At 40.4% G+C, this 18,740-nt stretch overlaps 1 protein-coding gene across 1 annotated transcript in view; it reads right to left on the reverse strand.

The window, feature by feature from the left end:
• Positions 1–11,658, reverse strand: part of LOC142099593 (protein Wnt-7a) — a 47,319-nt gene extending 35,661 nt beyond the window's left edge. The window contains exons 1-2 of the mRNA XM_075183183.1: positions 10,869–11,658; positions 4,640–4,866 (exon numbers count right to left, since the gene is read on the reverse strand). Coding sequence (XP_075039284.1) covers positions 4,640–4,866; positions 10,869–10,939 — 298 coding nt within the window. The 5' untranslated portion in view covers positions 10,940–11,658. The remainder of the gene's footprint in view (positions 1–4,639; positions 4,867–10,868) is intronic.
• Positions 11,659–18,740: the final 7,082 nt, after the last annotated feature.

The following is an 18,740-nucleotide window of genomic DNA, read 5'->3' on the forward strand; positions in this document are numbered from 1 at the left end:
TGTCATTCTGTTGTAGGTTTCAACTTGAAAGGATTTAAACAAAACATATAGTACATGGTAAAAGATCAAATCAAATGTGGATTAATAATGATTGGTACGCAACAAGTGAATATAGATGGATATCATGTTAACAATTAAATTTGCAAGCTGTCCCTTAATAACCGAAAATGTCACCTTTTTTTTATTCTCTATTGAAATATTGCATACATAAGTACTATATTGTTTATTTGTAGAGTTATGTTTATCCACAGTGTATTTTACCACCAAAATAAAGTGAAAAATTGTTAAGAAAATAAAATCTGTGTCACAAACTCCATTCTGAGACATTAAAAAAAGAGGGTTTTGCCACAAAATATACAGTATGCTGCAACAAATATATACTGAAACATTTTAATATTAACTCTGTTTACAAAATTAATTCTGCACCACTAAATAATTCATTTTGTGCCACAGAATAATGTTTCAGTACTAGAAAATCCATTGTGTAACAGAAAATACTTGTTGAAGGATTACATTTTGTACTTCAAAATTGATGCTGTGTCACAAAATGCAAAATTAGCAGTGCTACAGAATTTGTAGTGTACTGCACCAGTCTGTTACTACATTAATTAGAGACACTTTATTTCAGGATAAATGATATACATCATCATCATTTATTTATATAGTGCCACTAATTCCGCAGCGCTGTACAGAGAACTCATTCACATCAGTACCAGCCCCATTGGAGCTTACAGTCTAAATTTCCTAACACACACACACACAGATACTGAGAGAAAGACTATGGTTAAATTGATAACAGCCAAATAACCTACTAGTATGTTTTTGGAGTGTGGGAGGAAACCGGAGCATCCGGAGGAAACCCACGCAAACACAGAGAGAACACATAAACTCCACACAGATAAGGCCATGGTTGGGAATCAAACTCATGACCCCAGTGCTTTAAGGCAGAAGTGCTAACCACTAAGCCACCCACCGTGCTGCCCAATATACAGTACTTGTTGACACTTATTTTTAAGCTCCAGTACCTGCTTGTGCAACAGTTGAGGACAGTCTGCAGGGTTGGAACCGTGCATTCCAGTGTCCCATAGTAATAGCAAAATTTGCTGCCCAGCGGTGTCATTCCCGCCTCCCTGTCTACCCCCCTTTCTGCTGCTGTGTGCGGTCGCATAGAGATATTGGGGAAACAGACCTGCAGGAGGTGTACTTGACAGGGCTATGACAAGCTGTTGCTAATGAGGGCATTACAATGGTTTACAGCAGCACAGAGTACTTAAGCTCATGGATCTTCACATGTGCAGGCAAGTTTGAAGTGGGAAGCCAATACTAGCATAGAAATGTTAATAACAGCGCAAAGTGGTGATGTGACACTCCTATTAAACCAGTGTGGGGAGATCGTGATTATGATGTCATACACACTTCAATACTTCACTCCAATTCAAAACCAGCAAATTCCTACATCCAAACTGTTTCTGTGCTCTGTTTATCATTTAGTATCTATCAGGGATACTGTTCACACTTTGCAGGTAGAAAGGTACAAAGAGCCGGTGATTTACCATCAGAAGGCGCCTCATATTGTTTACTAGGTGTTGTGGGTTATTGCATTATCTGACATTGTGCTGTTTTGCAGTCAATAATAACTTTATATGAATTATATAGATGAAGCTGATTTATTATAAGCATTATTCTATGATTTTTTGCATTCATATTTGTCGCTAACTGTCCACAATATCACAGGACTGTGTAAAAATTAAAACATTTGTCCTGGAAATATTCCGATTTTCAAATGCTCACCAATTGTCCACTACATCTCCTCTTACTCTATATATGTAATACAATACTCACTGTCTGTTATTATTCTCTGGACTTTAGAAGTTAAGATTTTTATTGACGATGAGCATTAAAACTACAAAATAATAAACTTATAGCCAAGTTGTCTACTCTCCCTGAATGTCCGGGAGACTCCCGAATTTTTGTGAGTTCTCCCGGACTCCCAAGAGAGCAGGCAAAAATCCTGGATGCAGCTGTCGCCGTTGTTGAAGACTGTGGGGGTGGGGCTAAATGCGCCATTGTGGCCCCACCCCCTGCTGCGATTGGCTAAAATTGCCTAAGATAGACAGGAGTGGAGCCTAACGGCGCACCACGCGTGGCCACGCCCCCATTGACGGACCCCCTTCCTGGACAGCTGCCTTCAAAAGTAGGCAAGTATGAGTTTAGTAAACATATAATGATGGGTATTGTCATCTTGTGTAAATACTAACAGGCACAAATGGTACTGGGGGGTTGAAAGATCAGTCCTGGTCAAATTTGTCCACCTACTTGTGTAGCTAAATTGGACATTAGTTTCCTGCAGCAGCAGCAGGCAGATTCAGCTCATATGTAACACAAACACCATTTGTCTTGTAATTAAAAAACATCCTTGGCCAGCGCCCTTTGACTTCTGTGGCTGCAGAAGTGCAATAAAACAGGAGTGGTTGTTGGGTGGTTTTAGTACTTTAAAGGTTGCTAGTTTTCCAAAGGCAGTCCTGGTACTTGATGTCTAAACCTCATAATCAGGGCCGTATTAACCCGAGGTCTAACTGGGCTAGAGCCCAGGGCCCTAGTGCATCTGGAGCGCCCACCGGCATTCAACGGGTCAGGGACGTCCCTGCCCTGGCTCCGACTGTCAGCTGGAGAATGTCAGGCAGCTAACAGCAAATGTTATGCCGTTAGCTGCCTGCTGTCAGTGTAGTGAGGAGATCTCGTGAGAGTGAGACTATAACTCATAGTGTCCCTCTCACGAGATCTCCCCAGTAAGGAGATTACTGCGTGCCGTGGGAGCACTACAGGAAGGGACAGAAGAACGGAAGGAGGTAAGCGCTGGGGGGAGGGGGGGGCACTCACAGTACCCTTAGCTCAGGGGCCTCCATTCCCTTAATCCGGCCCTGGTCATAATGCACGTTTTCTAGCAGTGAGACTACTGATATACCCCAAAAGTAAAGGGATATTTTTATTAACAAAGAAAACTTCATAACACACGACTGTCCTGATTTACTAACTCAAAATCGAGCAGTAGGTGCATTTAATATAATATTCAGTGATAGAAATAGCAGATGAGAAATTTGTGGTCACACTAAGGGCCTGATGTAGAGTGGGAGGCAAGCGCTTTTGGCTACTGCGCATGCACAGAGCCAAGGATCCGCCCCCTTGCACCTCTTTACGCTTACAGAGGCGAAACAGGGTAGGTAGTGGGCGAGCCTAGCGTGTAAAGCTGTGTTCACGCTGTGCACATGCAGCGCTGAGTTGCCTGCAGCCGCAGATAAGGTCTCTAGGTGACGTATCTGTTAGTGCAACAGACCCTGCTGTATGTATCAAAAACAAGAATAAATAATAAGTAAACAAAAAAACTGCGTATCCCTCTCCCATAGAGCTTAACCAACCCTAGTGCTGGCAGCCGCCTAGGCAGGTAATAGGAAAATGGGGGGGACAAAAAGCGTGGGGTCCCCCCAATTTTACTATTAAAACTAGGGGGACCACATTTTTTTGGGCAGACCCCATCTCCCTAGGAAATCCAGCACCGTGATGACCAGCCTGCAGCTAGTTGCCATTATGGCAGGGTGACCCCAAGCTGCGGGTTTCTGTACTACAGCGCCCAGGGCCCTCTTAACAACATTTGGGGCCCCCGGGCAAAGCAGAGCACCGGGGCCCCTATATATATTAAAAAAAAAAAAAATGATTATATATATGGGCCCTGCAGCCCAGGGGGCAGCGAGAGAAAAAAGTTCCTGGAAAAAAAGAAGATGTCGGGCGGGCGTGATGACGTCACTCCCCACATGCACTGCGAGCGTCACACGGAGGAGGAGACCAGGGAGGGAGCCGGATCGCCAGCTGAGAGCAAGGTAAGTATTGACTTCTTCTTTTTTTCAGGAACTTATTTTTTCTAGCTGCCTCTGACGGGCCCCCTGGGCTGCAGGGCCCCTGGGCACCTGCCCATCGTGCCCTATGGAAGAGACGGCCCTGACAGTGCCACCTGTCCTGGCTGGCAAGCTTAGTGCTGGTAGTAGTAAAATCAGGGAGACCCCACGCTGTTTGTCCCCTCCCCCTCTAAAGATCTGTGCGACTCAGGATCCTATGTAAATTATGGGATGCAATTTACACTTACGACTTGAGTGTAAGTTTTTTTGCTTTGCTCTCCTTAATGAATCAGGCCCATTATGTGGATCTGTGTAGAAACGATAGTCTGACACTTTCCGGGAGCGTAACAATCCCATCTTTACTTATTATTTCTTACCATTTTATTTACACTAGATTGTTTTCAGCCATCTATTGTCTTCACTGTTCTTTCTCAAATGTATTTAAATATTTTAAATTATTTTGATTGCAAAGGCAGAAAACTGGTTGCTCACATAGCAGCATCTTAAGATGCAGGAAAATCCTTACAAAAAAAGAATAGAACCTATTAATGATCAAACTACCTTATTGTGGAAGATTCCTCACTATACGGACAGGAGACTTTGGTGAATGATTCTTTAGAAATTCTGCTTTGATAAATCTCCCTGTTTGTGACCCACTTGTCCAGCTGGATGGCTGAGACAGATAACACTTTTATTGTTCAGCGGTAATAAAACGTCAGCCGTACAGTATCAAGTCATTGGTAACATACCCACTTTCAGCTCTTTCCCAAACACCGTCCTTTCTCCCATGGCGGAACAGTTCCACCGTCCGTGTCTGAACTGAAACTGACACTCATTGATCCCCATCTGAGCGCCTTCTCCAATCACGATGATAGCATCAGGTCTGTTGAGACAGATAGTTCTCTGTCTGGGTGCCAAGCCTGGAATCTTACTGCAGATCACACTAGCCCCAAGAGCCACCACGGAAGAGAAACCTCTGTTATAGGAGACAGGAGAAAGAGTAACATTAGCACCGTCAGTAAGATCGACTGAGCAATCAATCAGATCTCTTTCTGTATAAGTACTATACCTGGAATTTGGATTTGTGTCTGTGACAATGACCTTATTTTTTTTTTTTTTAAATAATAAAAAGCACAAAGCCACTTCTTTTGTTCTGCATATTGAATGCAATTCTATTCATCATCTATTTATATAGCGCCACTGATTCCGCAGCGCTGTACAAAGAACTCGTTCACATCAGTCCCTGCCCCATTGGAGCTTGCAGTCTAAATTCCCTAACATACACAGACAGAGACTAGAATCAATTTTGATAGCAGCCAATTATCCTACTAGTATGTTTTTGGAGTGTGGGAGGAAACCAGAGCACCTGGAGGAAATCTACGCAAACACGGGGAGAACATACAAACTCCACACAGCTGTGTATTATATGTTTATGGAAGCGGAGTATTTTAAATACAATAAAATTAGATTACAACCATCTCCTATCGTCATATTACATTGAGAATGTATTGTACTTATGTGCTCCTAAATTGCATTGTCTGATCAATATTTTATACATGACTATATATCGCAGCTAAATGCCTCTACAAATAATTTTACATGTAACTGTAATATAGCTATTTCAATTTAAAGGGAATCTCATCAAGATACATTTTTTAATATAGTGTGTAAAATAAAGTATATATTAACTACACAATTACTTTATCAAGTCATCGTATTAACCATATTTAATGACTTGTTATGATGTTCCTTCATTTTTGGTGTTTTGTTATGTCTGTTTTCCAGCACTAAAGGTATCACTGTTGCTATCACTGTCCATGAAGTGGCAAATGTTAAAATCTTTCCACAGATAGTAGCATACTAAAGAGAGGAAACATCAGAAAATAGCACTAAATATGTTCAATTAAACATCATTTTACCCAGAATTATCTTGGGATAATGCAACTTTATTTTTCTCTGCAGCGACCTTGCAAACGAAAACAAAATTAAACCAGTTATGGGGGCTATATGTGAAACAAACATAAGTGCTTTATCATTAATGCATGCATATTTGGGTAGTTTTTACAATGATTTGTGAACTGATTTATCAAAGGGCAAAAGGCCTATTGCAGGTGAAAAATCCAGTTATTTCTGGCCATAAAAGGCTTTTTTTTCCGTTTCTCCCTGTATAGCAAAGGGTTACTGACAGTGATAACACTGCTACCACCTGCAAGGGGAAGCCTAGTCAAGAAGTACCAACCATCTTAGGTTGGTGATAACAGATTAAAATAATTTTTCTGTATTTTTATGAATAAAGTTTTTACAATTTTTTTTATTTTTTTTTACATATTTTTCTATTTTTATACCTAATGTTACATATTAGAGGACATAAAAGCATAAATCTGGGGTTACAGTACCACAGTGCATGTGCACAGCTACAGAGACCCAGCAAAGTGGTAAGTTAATGCTTACGCTCAGGTCCTGGGAGCCAAGTATCAGTCAGCTGCCCCAGTGATATTTTATTATAAATAAGGGATTTAATATTAATTGGTGATAAAAAAAATTCCTTCTTATTGTCCCATTTGGGGACTTATTTATTCATAAACGTAACCTAGTATCTAGGCCCAAATTAATAAGGAAGTTAGTGAAGTGTCGACTCCAAGATCCTCTGTGAAAATAGGCCCATCAGATCCTACCCAAGATAAGAAATCAGTTTAAACAGCCAATTAAACCAGTCCACAAGTCAAAATAGGCCCATTCTTATCCACTCAGCTCTAGATGATGACAAAGTTGCCCTGAAGTATACTGCATTTATTAATAACACTCTTCTAAATATACAACACATTTAAAAGGATTCTTTTTAAACATGGACCGTGTAGGGTAGCACGGTGGAGTACTGGCTAGCACTTCTGCCTTACGGCACTGGGGTCATGAGTTCAATTCCTGACCATGGCCTTATCTGTGAGGAGTTTGTATGTTCTCCCCGTGTTTGCGTGGGTTTCCTCCGGGTGCTCCGGTTTCCTCCCACACTCCAAAAACATACTGGTAGGTTAATTGGCTGCTAACAAATTGACCCTAGTCTGTGTGTGTGTGTGTGTGTGTGTGTGTGTGTTAAGGAATTTAGACTGTAAGCCCCAATGAGGCAGGGACTGATTTGAGTGAGTTCTCTGTACAGCGCTGCAGAATCAGTGGTGCTACATAAATAAATGGTGAAGATGATGATGTGGTCCACACTATGCACGAATTCAGCCATTTTACTGATAATTTGGCCACCAGGTGGCAGTATTTCAATTCAGCGTATATAAATAAATAGATGATAATGTTAATATGGCAAACACTAAGGCACAGTAAGTTAATATCTATATAATATTTATATATAGGACTCTACAGGCTGTATTCAGGCTACTTAACCAAAGGAAATTAGAAGTTTTAAGGGGTTTTCCACTTTAAATATGAATTTACTAAGTCCCTCCCAATAATAGCAGTTTAGCTGGGAAGGCACCGCCACCATTTATTGTATATTACAGGGACATATAGCCAGGACCTCTGCCAGTATTTCTCTATACACACTGTAAAACACAACTACATGAACACGTTTATATAGATCACCAGCATACATTTATTACAGGGTAGTAATTCTGTGATTGATTAGTCAAGACTTACTATTACCAGTAATAATAGTACACAAAATGCAACTAATCACTGAATGTTAGAGAATAAAATGGTATTATTGAATAATGAAACTTGCAGAACAAGAGATTTCCAATGTATATATTATAACTGGTTTCAGAGAGTATCTGTTATTTAAGGATTTTATCCCTACAGCAGGGCTAGGTCTGAAACAGTGAAAGGAGATAGAGAGTAACTTTGTACGTATACATAACACACAACATGGCCAGGGGGCACTTTGCTGCTCGGCGGGGCATCTCTACATGACACTTGTTACAACATGACATAACCACTTGCCACGGTCATATTAAAATTCTATTGTATTTCTCAACTGCTTGTCTCAGAAAAATATTTGTGCAGCATACAGGTGATAAGGCGATACTGAGAAAACATCCAGCAAACAGATTAGGAGAAGTGGCACTGTGCAGTACCAATATTAGATAAAAATAACTACAACCTGAATATAGAAGAAGAGAAGTGATACTATGCAGTTGTACATACACATATAATACCAAGAGATACTGAGAACTTCATTCACTATACAGAAAAAGAGACATTTACTAGATTTACTAAGCTGCGGGTTTGAAAAAGTGGGGATGTTGCCTATAGCAACCAATCAGATTCTAGCTGTCATTTTGTGGAAAGTACTAAATAAATAAAAAAAACTTGAATCTGATTGGTTGCTATAGGCAACATCCCCACTTTTCAAACCCGCAGTTTAGTAAATCCAGCCCATGGTACTGAGCCATTGTCCTTACACACAGAACGAGAGCAAGGACTCAGAATGAAACACTACTACAGAAAAGGAGAAGCTATACTGTGCCGAAGACTTAAGTACATTGTGATGTCATTCCTGAACGCTCACAGAAGTTTATGGTACACTCACTGGAACATTCAAGTCCTAAAGCTATAGAGTGATATTTAATGTTTGGAAGTGGGGGTTTTTTTTACACACGCTGCCCTCCAGGTCATTCCATACATCTTTTTCAACGAGGAGAGAAATGTTCTAAACTGTCCCACAGAATATTCGCCTCATTTTGAACGTTCCACCATCAGAATTCGGCCTTAAATGTTCAGCCCAGAATTCCCCCTCTCATTTTTGAACAGAATGAATTGGCACCGTCATTGTCCCCCCAGTACAGAATTTACAGAATCATTGCAAAGCAAAACTAACAGATTGTATTGCAGGAACTTTGCACCTCAGCGAAACAGCCTATTCAGCCACAAAATTTGATTTAGGCAAACTGTTACTACCACTTCGCTCATCTATAGTCTATAGAATTAAGCTTTCTGCTACTTCATATGATCCCTCAGGGCCATTTTTCTGTAAATTGCACCCTGTTTTATCTGTTGTTAAACAGACCTGTTTGGTTAACTTATTGTCTCCTGTATTCACTGTCTGAACAATGACAAATTCATTCAGCAGCACATCAAGAGCTGAAGAACATTCTAGATTTACCACTCCAGGGGGTAAATTTATCCAGCTGCGGGTTTGAAAAAGTGGGGATGTTGCCTACAGCAACCAATCAGATTCTAGTTATCATTTATTTAGTACATTCTACAAAATGACAGCTAGAATCCGATTGGCTGCTATAGGCAACATCTCCACTTTTTCAAACCCGCAGCTTGATAAATTTGCCCCCAGAAGACACAGCTTGTTCCGCATAGTCCAAAGGTTGTTATTAAACAACTTCTCCCCTTCCAAAATAGCTTGTAATCACCGACAAATGACGCTGAAAGGAAAGATTGTGTAAATTTTGTGGCCATCTGAACCTCGCCTCTTCCCTATCAGTTTGTGTGTATGTTTTTTCTTTTACTATAATTATAACACAGATAAAAACCCAGTGGCTCGTGCCAAAACGTGACAATACTTCCTGACTCATAAATTAAAGAGCGTTCAAGTGTACAGCAACAGAGGGAACTATTGTATATCAATGGAACGTGTCTCAGCTATCACAGTGGCATATAATAGTAATAATAATTTTTGTTGCAGATATCATTATACATTTATTTATATGGTGACACACAGAGCTCTATAACATATATGACAAACAATTTGGGAGCAACAGACGTTAACAGCTGTGTTGTGCATATCTATATGCAACTTGTTGTTCTCCAGCATGTGTGGAACTACAAATCCCAGGATGCCCATTCTGCAAAAAGGACATGGACTTGTAGCTCCATGGCAACTGAAGACCTACAGGTTATCTAAGCTAGCACTTTGCACAGGAAGAAATAAAGAAATCATCTGTATCCTTAAAAAAAAAGTTGTTTTTATAACAAATATTATAGCAATGCTGTAATATGATAATACTGTCAGAAACGTGTTGGCTAAAACAACTCATCCTACTATGTAAGAAGAGAAATAAATGACTGCTTAGCAGTGTCCCTGATAAGTACATGTCTTAGTTTGGCAGTTCTAGAAGTTGGACACGAACATAGTGATGTATGTAAGTGATGGAACTAAATAATCATCTGTGACCACGTCCACTGAAGTATGGGATCTCCCGTGTAAGTAATGTGACACCCATCAACTGAGTTTAGACAGAGGGGTGAAAGGGGCCGGACAGGCAGATCGTGTGTTTTTAAACAGAGACCCGTATAAATTACAGTGAGCCTCAATGACAAGTTTTCTCTATTGATCTATGAGGTTCATCCAGCCCTGTCATTTTTGTCATTAATTAACAGGGGAAGTGACACCACGTATATTTGTTTAACTAGAAAGCAGTCATTGATTTACTGTAGGCGACGCCGGTACTTATATAAACGAGTGTGTCCACAACGTTATAATATTACAGAATAAGAAATATTCACTCACACAGTACAGATATGGAGCTGAATTCAAAATTGACATCTATATATATATATATATATATATATATATATATATATATATATATATATATATATATATTATAGATAGATAGATATAGATAGATACAGATAGATATATACATGGATATATAGATAGATAGATATAAACACACACACACACACACACACACACACACACACACATATATATATATATATATATATATATATATATATATATATTTCACTATACAATTGTCCATTCACAATCTTGGACCTTTCAACCAAAACGTATGATATTCATTTATCATTCATATCCCAACAACCCAACTGTTTCCCAGGCTTACAAATATGATCCATTCTAAGCTCAAACTAGTCCAACACTTTTCCTGCAAGTTACAGAAGGATGAATGAATGAAGTCGGGATCCAGCAGTGACGAGCAGGATAGATGACACTGGGGACTAGTTAGTGGTCCCTGGTTGTTAGTGACCACTAGTTACTGTCACACTACTTACCCTATCTTAATATAGACAATCCCCAGACTGAGAAAGATATGAAAGATCCAACGTCTCGTTTTCCTGTTCATATTCCTTGATTAAGGGTTCCGCAAGTGATGAGTGCTGACAGTTTGGGGGGGTTCTGTTGGTCCAGACAAGGGGTGTCCCAGGTCAAAGTATCAAAGACACAGCACACCAAACCAAACCCCCTTTTTTGTGATATGATCAGGCAGTGAGTGTTTGTAAATCCCAAGGGAAGAGAGCCAATGTCCAGCCACAGATCGCAGCCCACCCCCCCTCTCTTCTGCCTCCTTACTGAGGGGTCCCGGGGATTTGTATGCGGGTCACACGTGGAGTGGAGTGATGCGAGTTTGGAAAGCACACATTAGTGATAACACCTCACCATCACACAGTGCATGTCTGATGATCTGAGTGTCGTCTCTCCCACTGGGGCGTGGATTTGGGGTGGGAAAAAGCAAAACTTCAAGAAGCTGAAAAGAAAGGGTAAAAAAAAAAAATCAAAAAAAGTCTGCGGGACATTCACCTGTTCCCTGATCCAAAAGATCTGCAGCATCTGTGTGGTGGGATAGTGGCGATCATGGTGATCAGCCAGAGGTCTCTTCATGTGATAGTCAACAGGTAGACAGCTTGGCCAGTGTCTTAGGAATACCTGAAGCTAGGACACTGGGATCTTGTTTCATTGTGCACATTCCTCTTGTGTTGTGAATCTGAGCCAGTGCTGTCTGTCAGGGAGGGATGCAGCTGGGTGTGTAGATATTGGTGTTCCTCTACTGTAGTAGGGACAATGCTGCAGGGGGGCTGGTTATATCTGTTTACCACTCATATAACTGCCCCTCCCTCCTTATGTACTCTGCTGCTGTGGCTTATGATATGTTTTAATTATTCCTGTGGCTTCCTCCTAAAGCCATGCCAGGGATATAACGTTGCCCAGGGGGATTCTGTCGGTGCCCACCCCCCACCTCCTTCTCTGAGTCAGGGACGAGCCAGCAGATGAAGAGGCAGCCTCTGCCTGCCACCCTTAGCTATTTAGATCTTATCAAAATTTATTAAAGAAAAGCTAGACAGCACCCACAAAGAAATAGCCCATTGTTGTCTGAAACATATGCCATACTCACTTAGTTCTGATTGATTGACTTAAAGGGGAAAGGAAACTATGGTATTGTTTCTGGCACCACTAGTTAGTCAGGTGCATATTGACAGGGTAACCCTATATCTGTACACAGAGGATAGTTCATCTTTATTTATGAATTTGGGAAGATGGGATCATTATACATTGTCTTTCAAAGATGGTCCTTTAAAATGAGTTCTAAAAATAAGAACACTTATTTTAATCTTCACCTAACAGGTATTCAGTCACATGTGTCAAAGTGTTCCATGGTCTTATTAAATTGACTTGTATTAAATCATTTCTGGACTTTCAGCATTCACTGACTGCCGGCTGACGTCCCAATATTTCTCTTAGGGGGTTGTTTAAACTGAGAATACAGAACACTCCCTTATCAGAAAATGATTTACCTTGTTTTTTAACCCATTCACGACCAGAGGTCTGTTGTGTCTTGACCAAAATAAATGTTGTGTCTTTGCCTTCATTGGGTGAAATAACTTTTTTTCATTTCTCAGTTACTAGAGCAAATTTTATACTTTTCAGACACATTGGTTTAGGCAGCATTTTAGAATATACAGTATATATTTTTTTTTATGCTGCGGGCGTTAGATCCAGCAATGTACAGGCAAATATTGCAAGAACGTACACTTTTCCTGACTTCTACATATAGTTAATTTTACACAAGCGAAGCCAGGAAATGACTTGTTGTCTAGCTCGGCGGCTGTCATATAGTGGCCTTAGGAGCAATGGAATTATTTTTTTTTATTTTAATTTTCCAGGAGGGTCCTTAAGCAGGATTCACCTATTTTTAGCACTAACTGATACATACAGTAGATAGATAAGAAACAACTTCAAAAGGGTTATCCACTTTTTTATTTCTTACTTTTTCCTTTTTGCTTTTTTTTCTCCACTTCTTTATTTCTTGTTTTTTCCTTTCCCCCTCCTAGAGTAACATTTTATTTTATTACAGGCAGAAACCATATTTGTATGTGGGGACATGTGCTACTCCTGATTAGTCTCCATAGTTTGGGGACATGTGCTACTGCTGATTAGTCTCCATAGTTTCTGATTGTTTTACTTAGTGCATTTTACGGAATTGTCAGGTTCTAGACTCCACGCACTGTCCAGACAGTATGTAATTATATTCCATAATAAAGTGAAATATACTTTCTCCATCTATGTTAGTAGATACCTTGACATAGAGGGTTGAGACCATAAAACCTCTGTAGGTTATGTTTCTAATGTTTATGATTACTAATATTGAGGGTGTTCAGCCACCCACAGCACCCACAGAGCCAGCACCTATACTACTCTGTATCTCCTGGTTATGCTGTGTATCTATGTATTTACTGAATCTCATTGGCTGGATCTATGTGAGTTAGTTATTACATGGAAATCGTTACAATGTGATTAGTAAGGCTGGGTACACACTATAGAAGATTTCTCCCCGATGCAATATCATTAACCATTTTACCAACGATTGAAAGTCCCGGTCAGCACGCCGATTCCTGTGTACACACTATACACGTTTTACAAGATTTACCTTTAGATCAGTGATCTTCAACTGTCATAACCATCGACTGAAAAGATTGTGACTCTGTAAACCTTATGGAGATCTGGTCATGAGTGCACACACACTGCAGAGTTGGCACAACATTGTTTCATTGTTGAACGCGATTTTTAGTTTGTTTATAAAATCCAATCAAACAATATGATGAGCTTTGAAACGATAATCGTTCATCGGTGCGGTGTACACACTAACGCGACATCGTGCCGAATGATCGTTTATCGTGAGATTGGCCCGATAATCGGGTGATAAACCTGTACAGTAGTATGTACCCAGCCTTAGACTATTGTTTCTCCATTTGATTTAATTGTACTCTTCTTGCCTAATTCACCCACTTGTTTATAGCTGGCTATAGGGTTCACTATCCTTGTCCCCATCCACACTGGACTGTGGTGTGGTCAATGTAATATGAGCAAAGCCAATGGTGAAGAGGGCTGATGTCAATACCGGGTGAGACTGAGCCACGTACCGGGTGAATTTAAACATCACACTGGATCCGTCATAGACAGATATATGTGCCAGGTATTTCTTTCTTTAAATATTTCATTTCATTACCAGATAGAACCCATAAGTACGATGTATCCTCCATATTGTGCTGGAATTTAGGGAATTTAGACTGTAAGCTCCAGGGACTGATGTGAATGAGTTCTCTGTACAGCGCTGCAGAATCAGTGGCGCTATATAAATAAATGATGATGATGATGATGATTGTGCTGCGTGCTTTCTCTGACTACACAGCTCCCGAGTTCCTGGCTGTAAGATGTTATACTTACAGCTGTTGACGTAACTCCCAAGTTTCCTGCTTTCTCCTTGCAACAAATTTTAAATTATTTTCAATAGTGAACAAAATGCCTCTTGCCTCAGTGATGGCAAAAGTTCATAGTTAATTAGTAAAGTGCATTGTTATGAACATTGGTTCAGTCGACAAAATGACTTCCCCAACTTTACATAGGTATCGGGTACTCTTTAAATGAGATCATGGTAAGACCACCATTCCCTCAATCTGCACGTGGACACACCTGATCAGCCTCTTAAATCACAAAGGGCCACAACTGTTAGATATCTGCAGCTCAACATACTATAGCAAGTAGTGCGCATGTGCAGTACAACGAATTTTACATGACATGCACAATTACGACACAGAAATACACATATGTCTGACTCAGGCCCAGGGTGACTGATTGCAGATAATGAAGACATAGGGGTATATTTACTAAACTGCAGGTTTGAAAAAGTGGAGCTATTGCCTATAGCAACCAATCAGATTCTAGTTCTCATTTATTTAGTACATTCTACAAAATGACAGCTAGATTCTGATTGGTTGCTATAGGCAACATCTCCACTTTTCAAACCCGCAGTTTAGTAAATATACCCCATAGACACAACATAGTTTGAACATAACTACAATCAATCAAAGATATGGAAAAAGCAAACATCAGAGAAAAACGAACCTCTCATAATATGTTATCATTTAAAGTTGGAGATATTTGAATGTATAAAATGGTAGTTAACACACACAGAGGCTGATGGAGAGTGAAGTACTAGTCCAGTTTGCATTGCGTGTCTTGCATGAAATTGCTCTGCACACACCCAGAAAGTAGACGCACACATATATCCCATGCAGATGTGCGTAATTCTGCCACCTACGCCAGCCTGCGCCTAGAGAGATAGCGCTGGGTGGGATGGGGCATTCTAACGTATGCCAAGTATAGTAAGTGCGTATACATGTAATTGTGAATTAATTCAGACCGTATATATGCCTGAGAAAGCTGTATCTTGTGCAAATGGCAGGGGAGAGGTGTAAATAGCGGATGATGATGATGGTCTCCAGGCTCTAGTGATCCGCTTGTGATTGGCTGCTTGTGCTTGTACTACTGAAGCTGATTGGTGATTTCATCTTCGCTCAGCTTGTATTATGCTTTTGTGTGTGTATTCAAGAGAACATTTTATTTTGTTTTGAACATGAGACGAGAGTTGTTTTTGCTGTTTTATAGGTTTTTTTTACCCTTTTTTCCTTATATTGAAGTTTAATAGCAAGTGTGTTAAAATATGGGCACAAGTGGAACTTATGTGTCTGTGACGTGTGACTGACATAACTCAGGCACATATGCTGCTGGTGCTGACCTGCATGGATCTTAAGCATATTTGCCGACTTTTTCGATGTTCCCCTCTTGGAGTCTCCAGAGGGGAGGTGGGGTGTATGGACAGATGGGGCAGAGCTTGACAAATTATGTAATTTTGGCCCCACCCCCGTGACGTAAAGACGCTTATACTTCATTTTACAGTGGGGTGCGGGGGTAAAATGATGCAATTCACTGAAAATCACGTCATGGCAGCTCTGATCCTGCCCACTTCACTAGAAAGTGGGCAGATGCGGGAGGATGCCCTACTCTCCCAGGAGTCTGGGAGATCTACCCGGGAGACTCCCGAATTCCAGGAGAGTTGGCAAGTATGATCTTAAGGTGCATACGACTCAGCATATGGGCGTCAATACACTATTTTTACTTCTGTCTTTTTCTAACATAATCAACAGCCAACTGTGCATTAGGTTCCTATTATTTACATATAGATGTGTATTGATATGGAAATGGGTAATTATAACAGGAAATAAATGTCTGGACTTCTCATGAAATTTTGTGACATCTCAGGATTTGTAAAACAGCTTTTTGCAGGATGTGCTCTGAAATAATTTAAAGGACATATCACACACCCATTTCAATTAAAGAATGCAATTGTGTGAGTAGGACAGGGAGTTGAATTCTAAAATTCCTGACAGTGTGATGGCTTTATCCCTGTTAATGCGCCCTCTGCTGGAAACTGGTGGTTAGGTTACTTCTGAAAAAATGAAAAAAGTGCAATTTGTAATAAATTAATAAATGTATTTATTACCATTTTTATATAGCGCCTACATATTATATTGCACAAAGCTTTACAGAGAATATTTAATCATTTACATCAGTCCATGCCCCAGTGAAGCTTACAATCTATTTTCCTTACAACACAGACACTAGGGTTAGTTTAGACAGAAACCAATTAACCTATCATGTATGGCTTCTGAATGTTTGAGGAGACTGGAGCTCCTGGAGGAAACCCATGCAAACACTGGGAGGACATTCAACCTTACACAAACATATACTAATACAGCAATACTAACCACTCTGCAACCAAGCTGACTTAATTGATGAATGTGAAAAAATGAACACACATAGCATAAATAATGTTTTTGTTTTCTTTTTGTGATGTCCTGATTTTTTATGTGAGTAGTTGGTGATCATGCGAAGGTCCATCATTTCAATGGGACAACTTTTGCACCGCCTAGGTGCATTTTATATAGGAAAGTGCATTTATATTGATACATAAATTAATGTCTTTAAAACATAAAAATTTACATATGTGGCACATCAAATAAACGCATTCCCCATGTCTCCACACTCTCATGGCGGTTATTAAAGGGCTGGTCCTAAAGTTATGGCAGCCTGTGGTCACCAAAGCATCTATAGACATGCCCTTGAAAACAGGGCAGGCGCAGAGAGGGCACATAGTCATATTTGTGCAAAAACTATGCACTGTGCCTCCACATATGTTCTAATAAGCCACCCCTTTTATAGTGGAAGGTTTACCAATATAAGTGCAACAATGCAATATCCCTTAGCAACCAAACATAAAACCACACATTTGATTTTATTAGTATATTTACACTAGATGATCCAATCTATTCTCTGATTGGTTGCAATGGCTTGCTGCTGTTATAGAATTTTGTTCGTCATTCTTCACCAAGCTTTATTTTAGTAACAATATAAACACAGAGGTGGGAATTCAGCTGTAGTGCTACTCAGGGAATTCAAGAGATAGTATTAAAAATGCCCTGCAGGCAGCAGTGTTTCTGCCATGAGGCAAAGTGAATACCTGCCCTCAGGTAGCAGAAAATATTTTTGGGCCAAGTCAGTCTTTAATCGGCTCTCCGGTGAATTCATTAACCCAAGCCCAAAAATGTGTGTGTATCATACTTGCCAACTCCCGCATTTTGCGAGAGTCTCACGAACTCCCGGGAGAGTGTGGCAATCTCCCGAATCTGTCCACTTCACTAGGAAGTGGCCACTTCCTAGTGAAGTGGGCAGAATTAGGTGCCAAACGCCGCGATTCCCGGTGAATCGCTGCATCTGGCCCCGTCAACCCCCCCCCCCCCCCCCCGTTGTCAAATGACGTCATTACGTCACGGGGGCGGGTCCAAAATGATGCACATTTTGGAGGCCCGCCCCCCATCACTCTCACCTCCCCCGGCAGGCTCCCGGAAACCAACTTTCTAAAGTTGGTAATTATGGTGTGTATAGGTATGTACATGACACCTCCTAGCTTTTTTGTCTTCCGTATATTAAAGAAGGAGTTCCATGTACCTCCTCCTGCATCAGTGACAATGGAAGGAACTGTTGAGGGAGTAGAGCTACAAGGTGCACCTACTCCTGCTATCAGAGTTCAGAGAGGAGCGCAGAGGTGGTAGGAAAAAGAGGGCCAGGTACATACAGGCAACCTAGATAAGAATCAAAATAAAGTGATTTTTTTTACCTGTTAATAACATGTAAATCCTCAGGTGCAGCATTTCAGATTGGGAAGGATAATGAAACTCCCTGTTTCTGCACACCTACCTGTCAAGAGTTCTGATTGGCTGCTCCAGTGCCCACATTAACATAACTCAACTGATTGCCAGCAAAATACCCCTTATTGCTAAAACTGATGTGATGTCTGCAGTGCTGTGGAAGCTAATACAGTACCTGACTCCTATCAACTCATAGCAATCTTGCCATGTAAAAAAAAATCCTGTTCTGTTTCCTTTATAACGGAACACAGAGCCGAGTGTCACAAAGGTCATCACCTGTGAAACCCACAACAAGGGACTGGACAAAAAATACATTTATAGGAATTAATGTCTACCTTCACTGTAGATAATAAGAATATTAGATGTCACTAAGGATATCCATAGCCATATAAACACTGACAAATTGTGGCTGCAGGGCAAGCAGAATAAGTGGCCTGTAGTCCTTCACTACCACTATGAATGTTTATAATTACAGGTTATTATGAGAGGAATGTAGACGTAAGAATCTATGATGAGCTTACCCTATTGTCCTTCTCCCAGATAATTATGGCTGTACCTATTTCCTCTCCTGAAGCCTTGAGGGAAATTCTGCTATATGACTGC

The sequence above is a fragment of the Mixophyes fleayi genome, chromosome 8 (genome assembly GCF_038048845.1).
Source record: "Mixophyes fleayi isolate aMixFle1 chromosome 8, aMixFle1.hap1, whole genome shotgun sequence".
In the NCBI taxonomy this organism is placed as follows: domain Eukaryota; kingdom Metazoa; phylum Chordata; class Amphibia; order Anura; family Limnodynastidae; genus Mixophyes; species Mixophyes fleayi.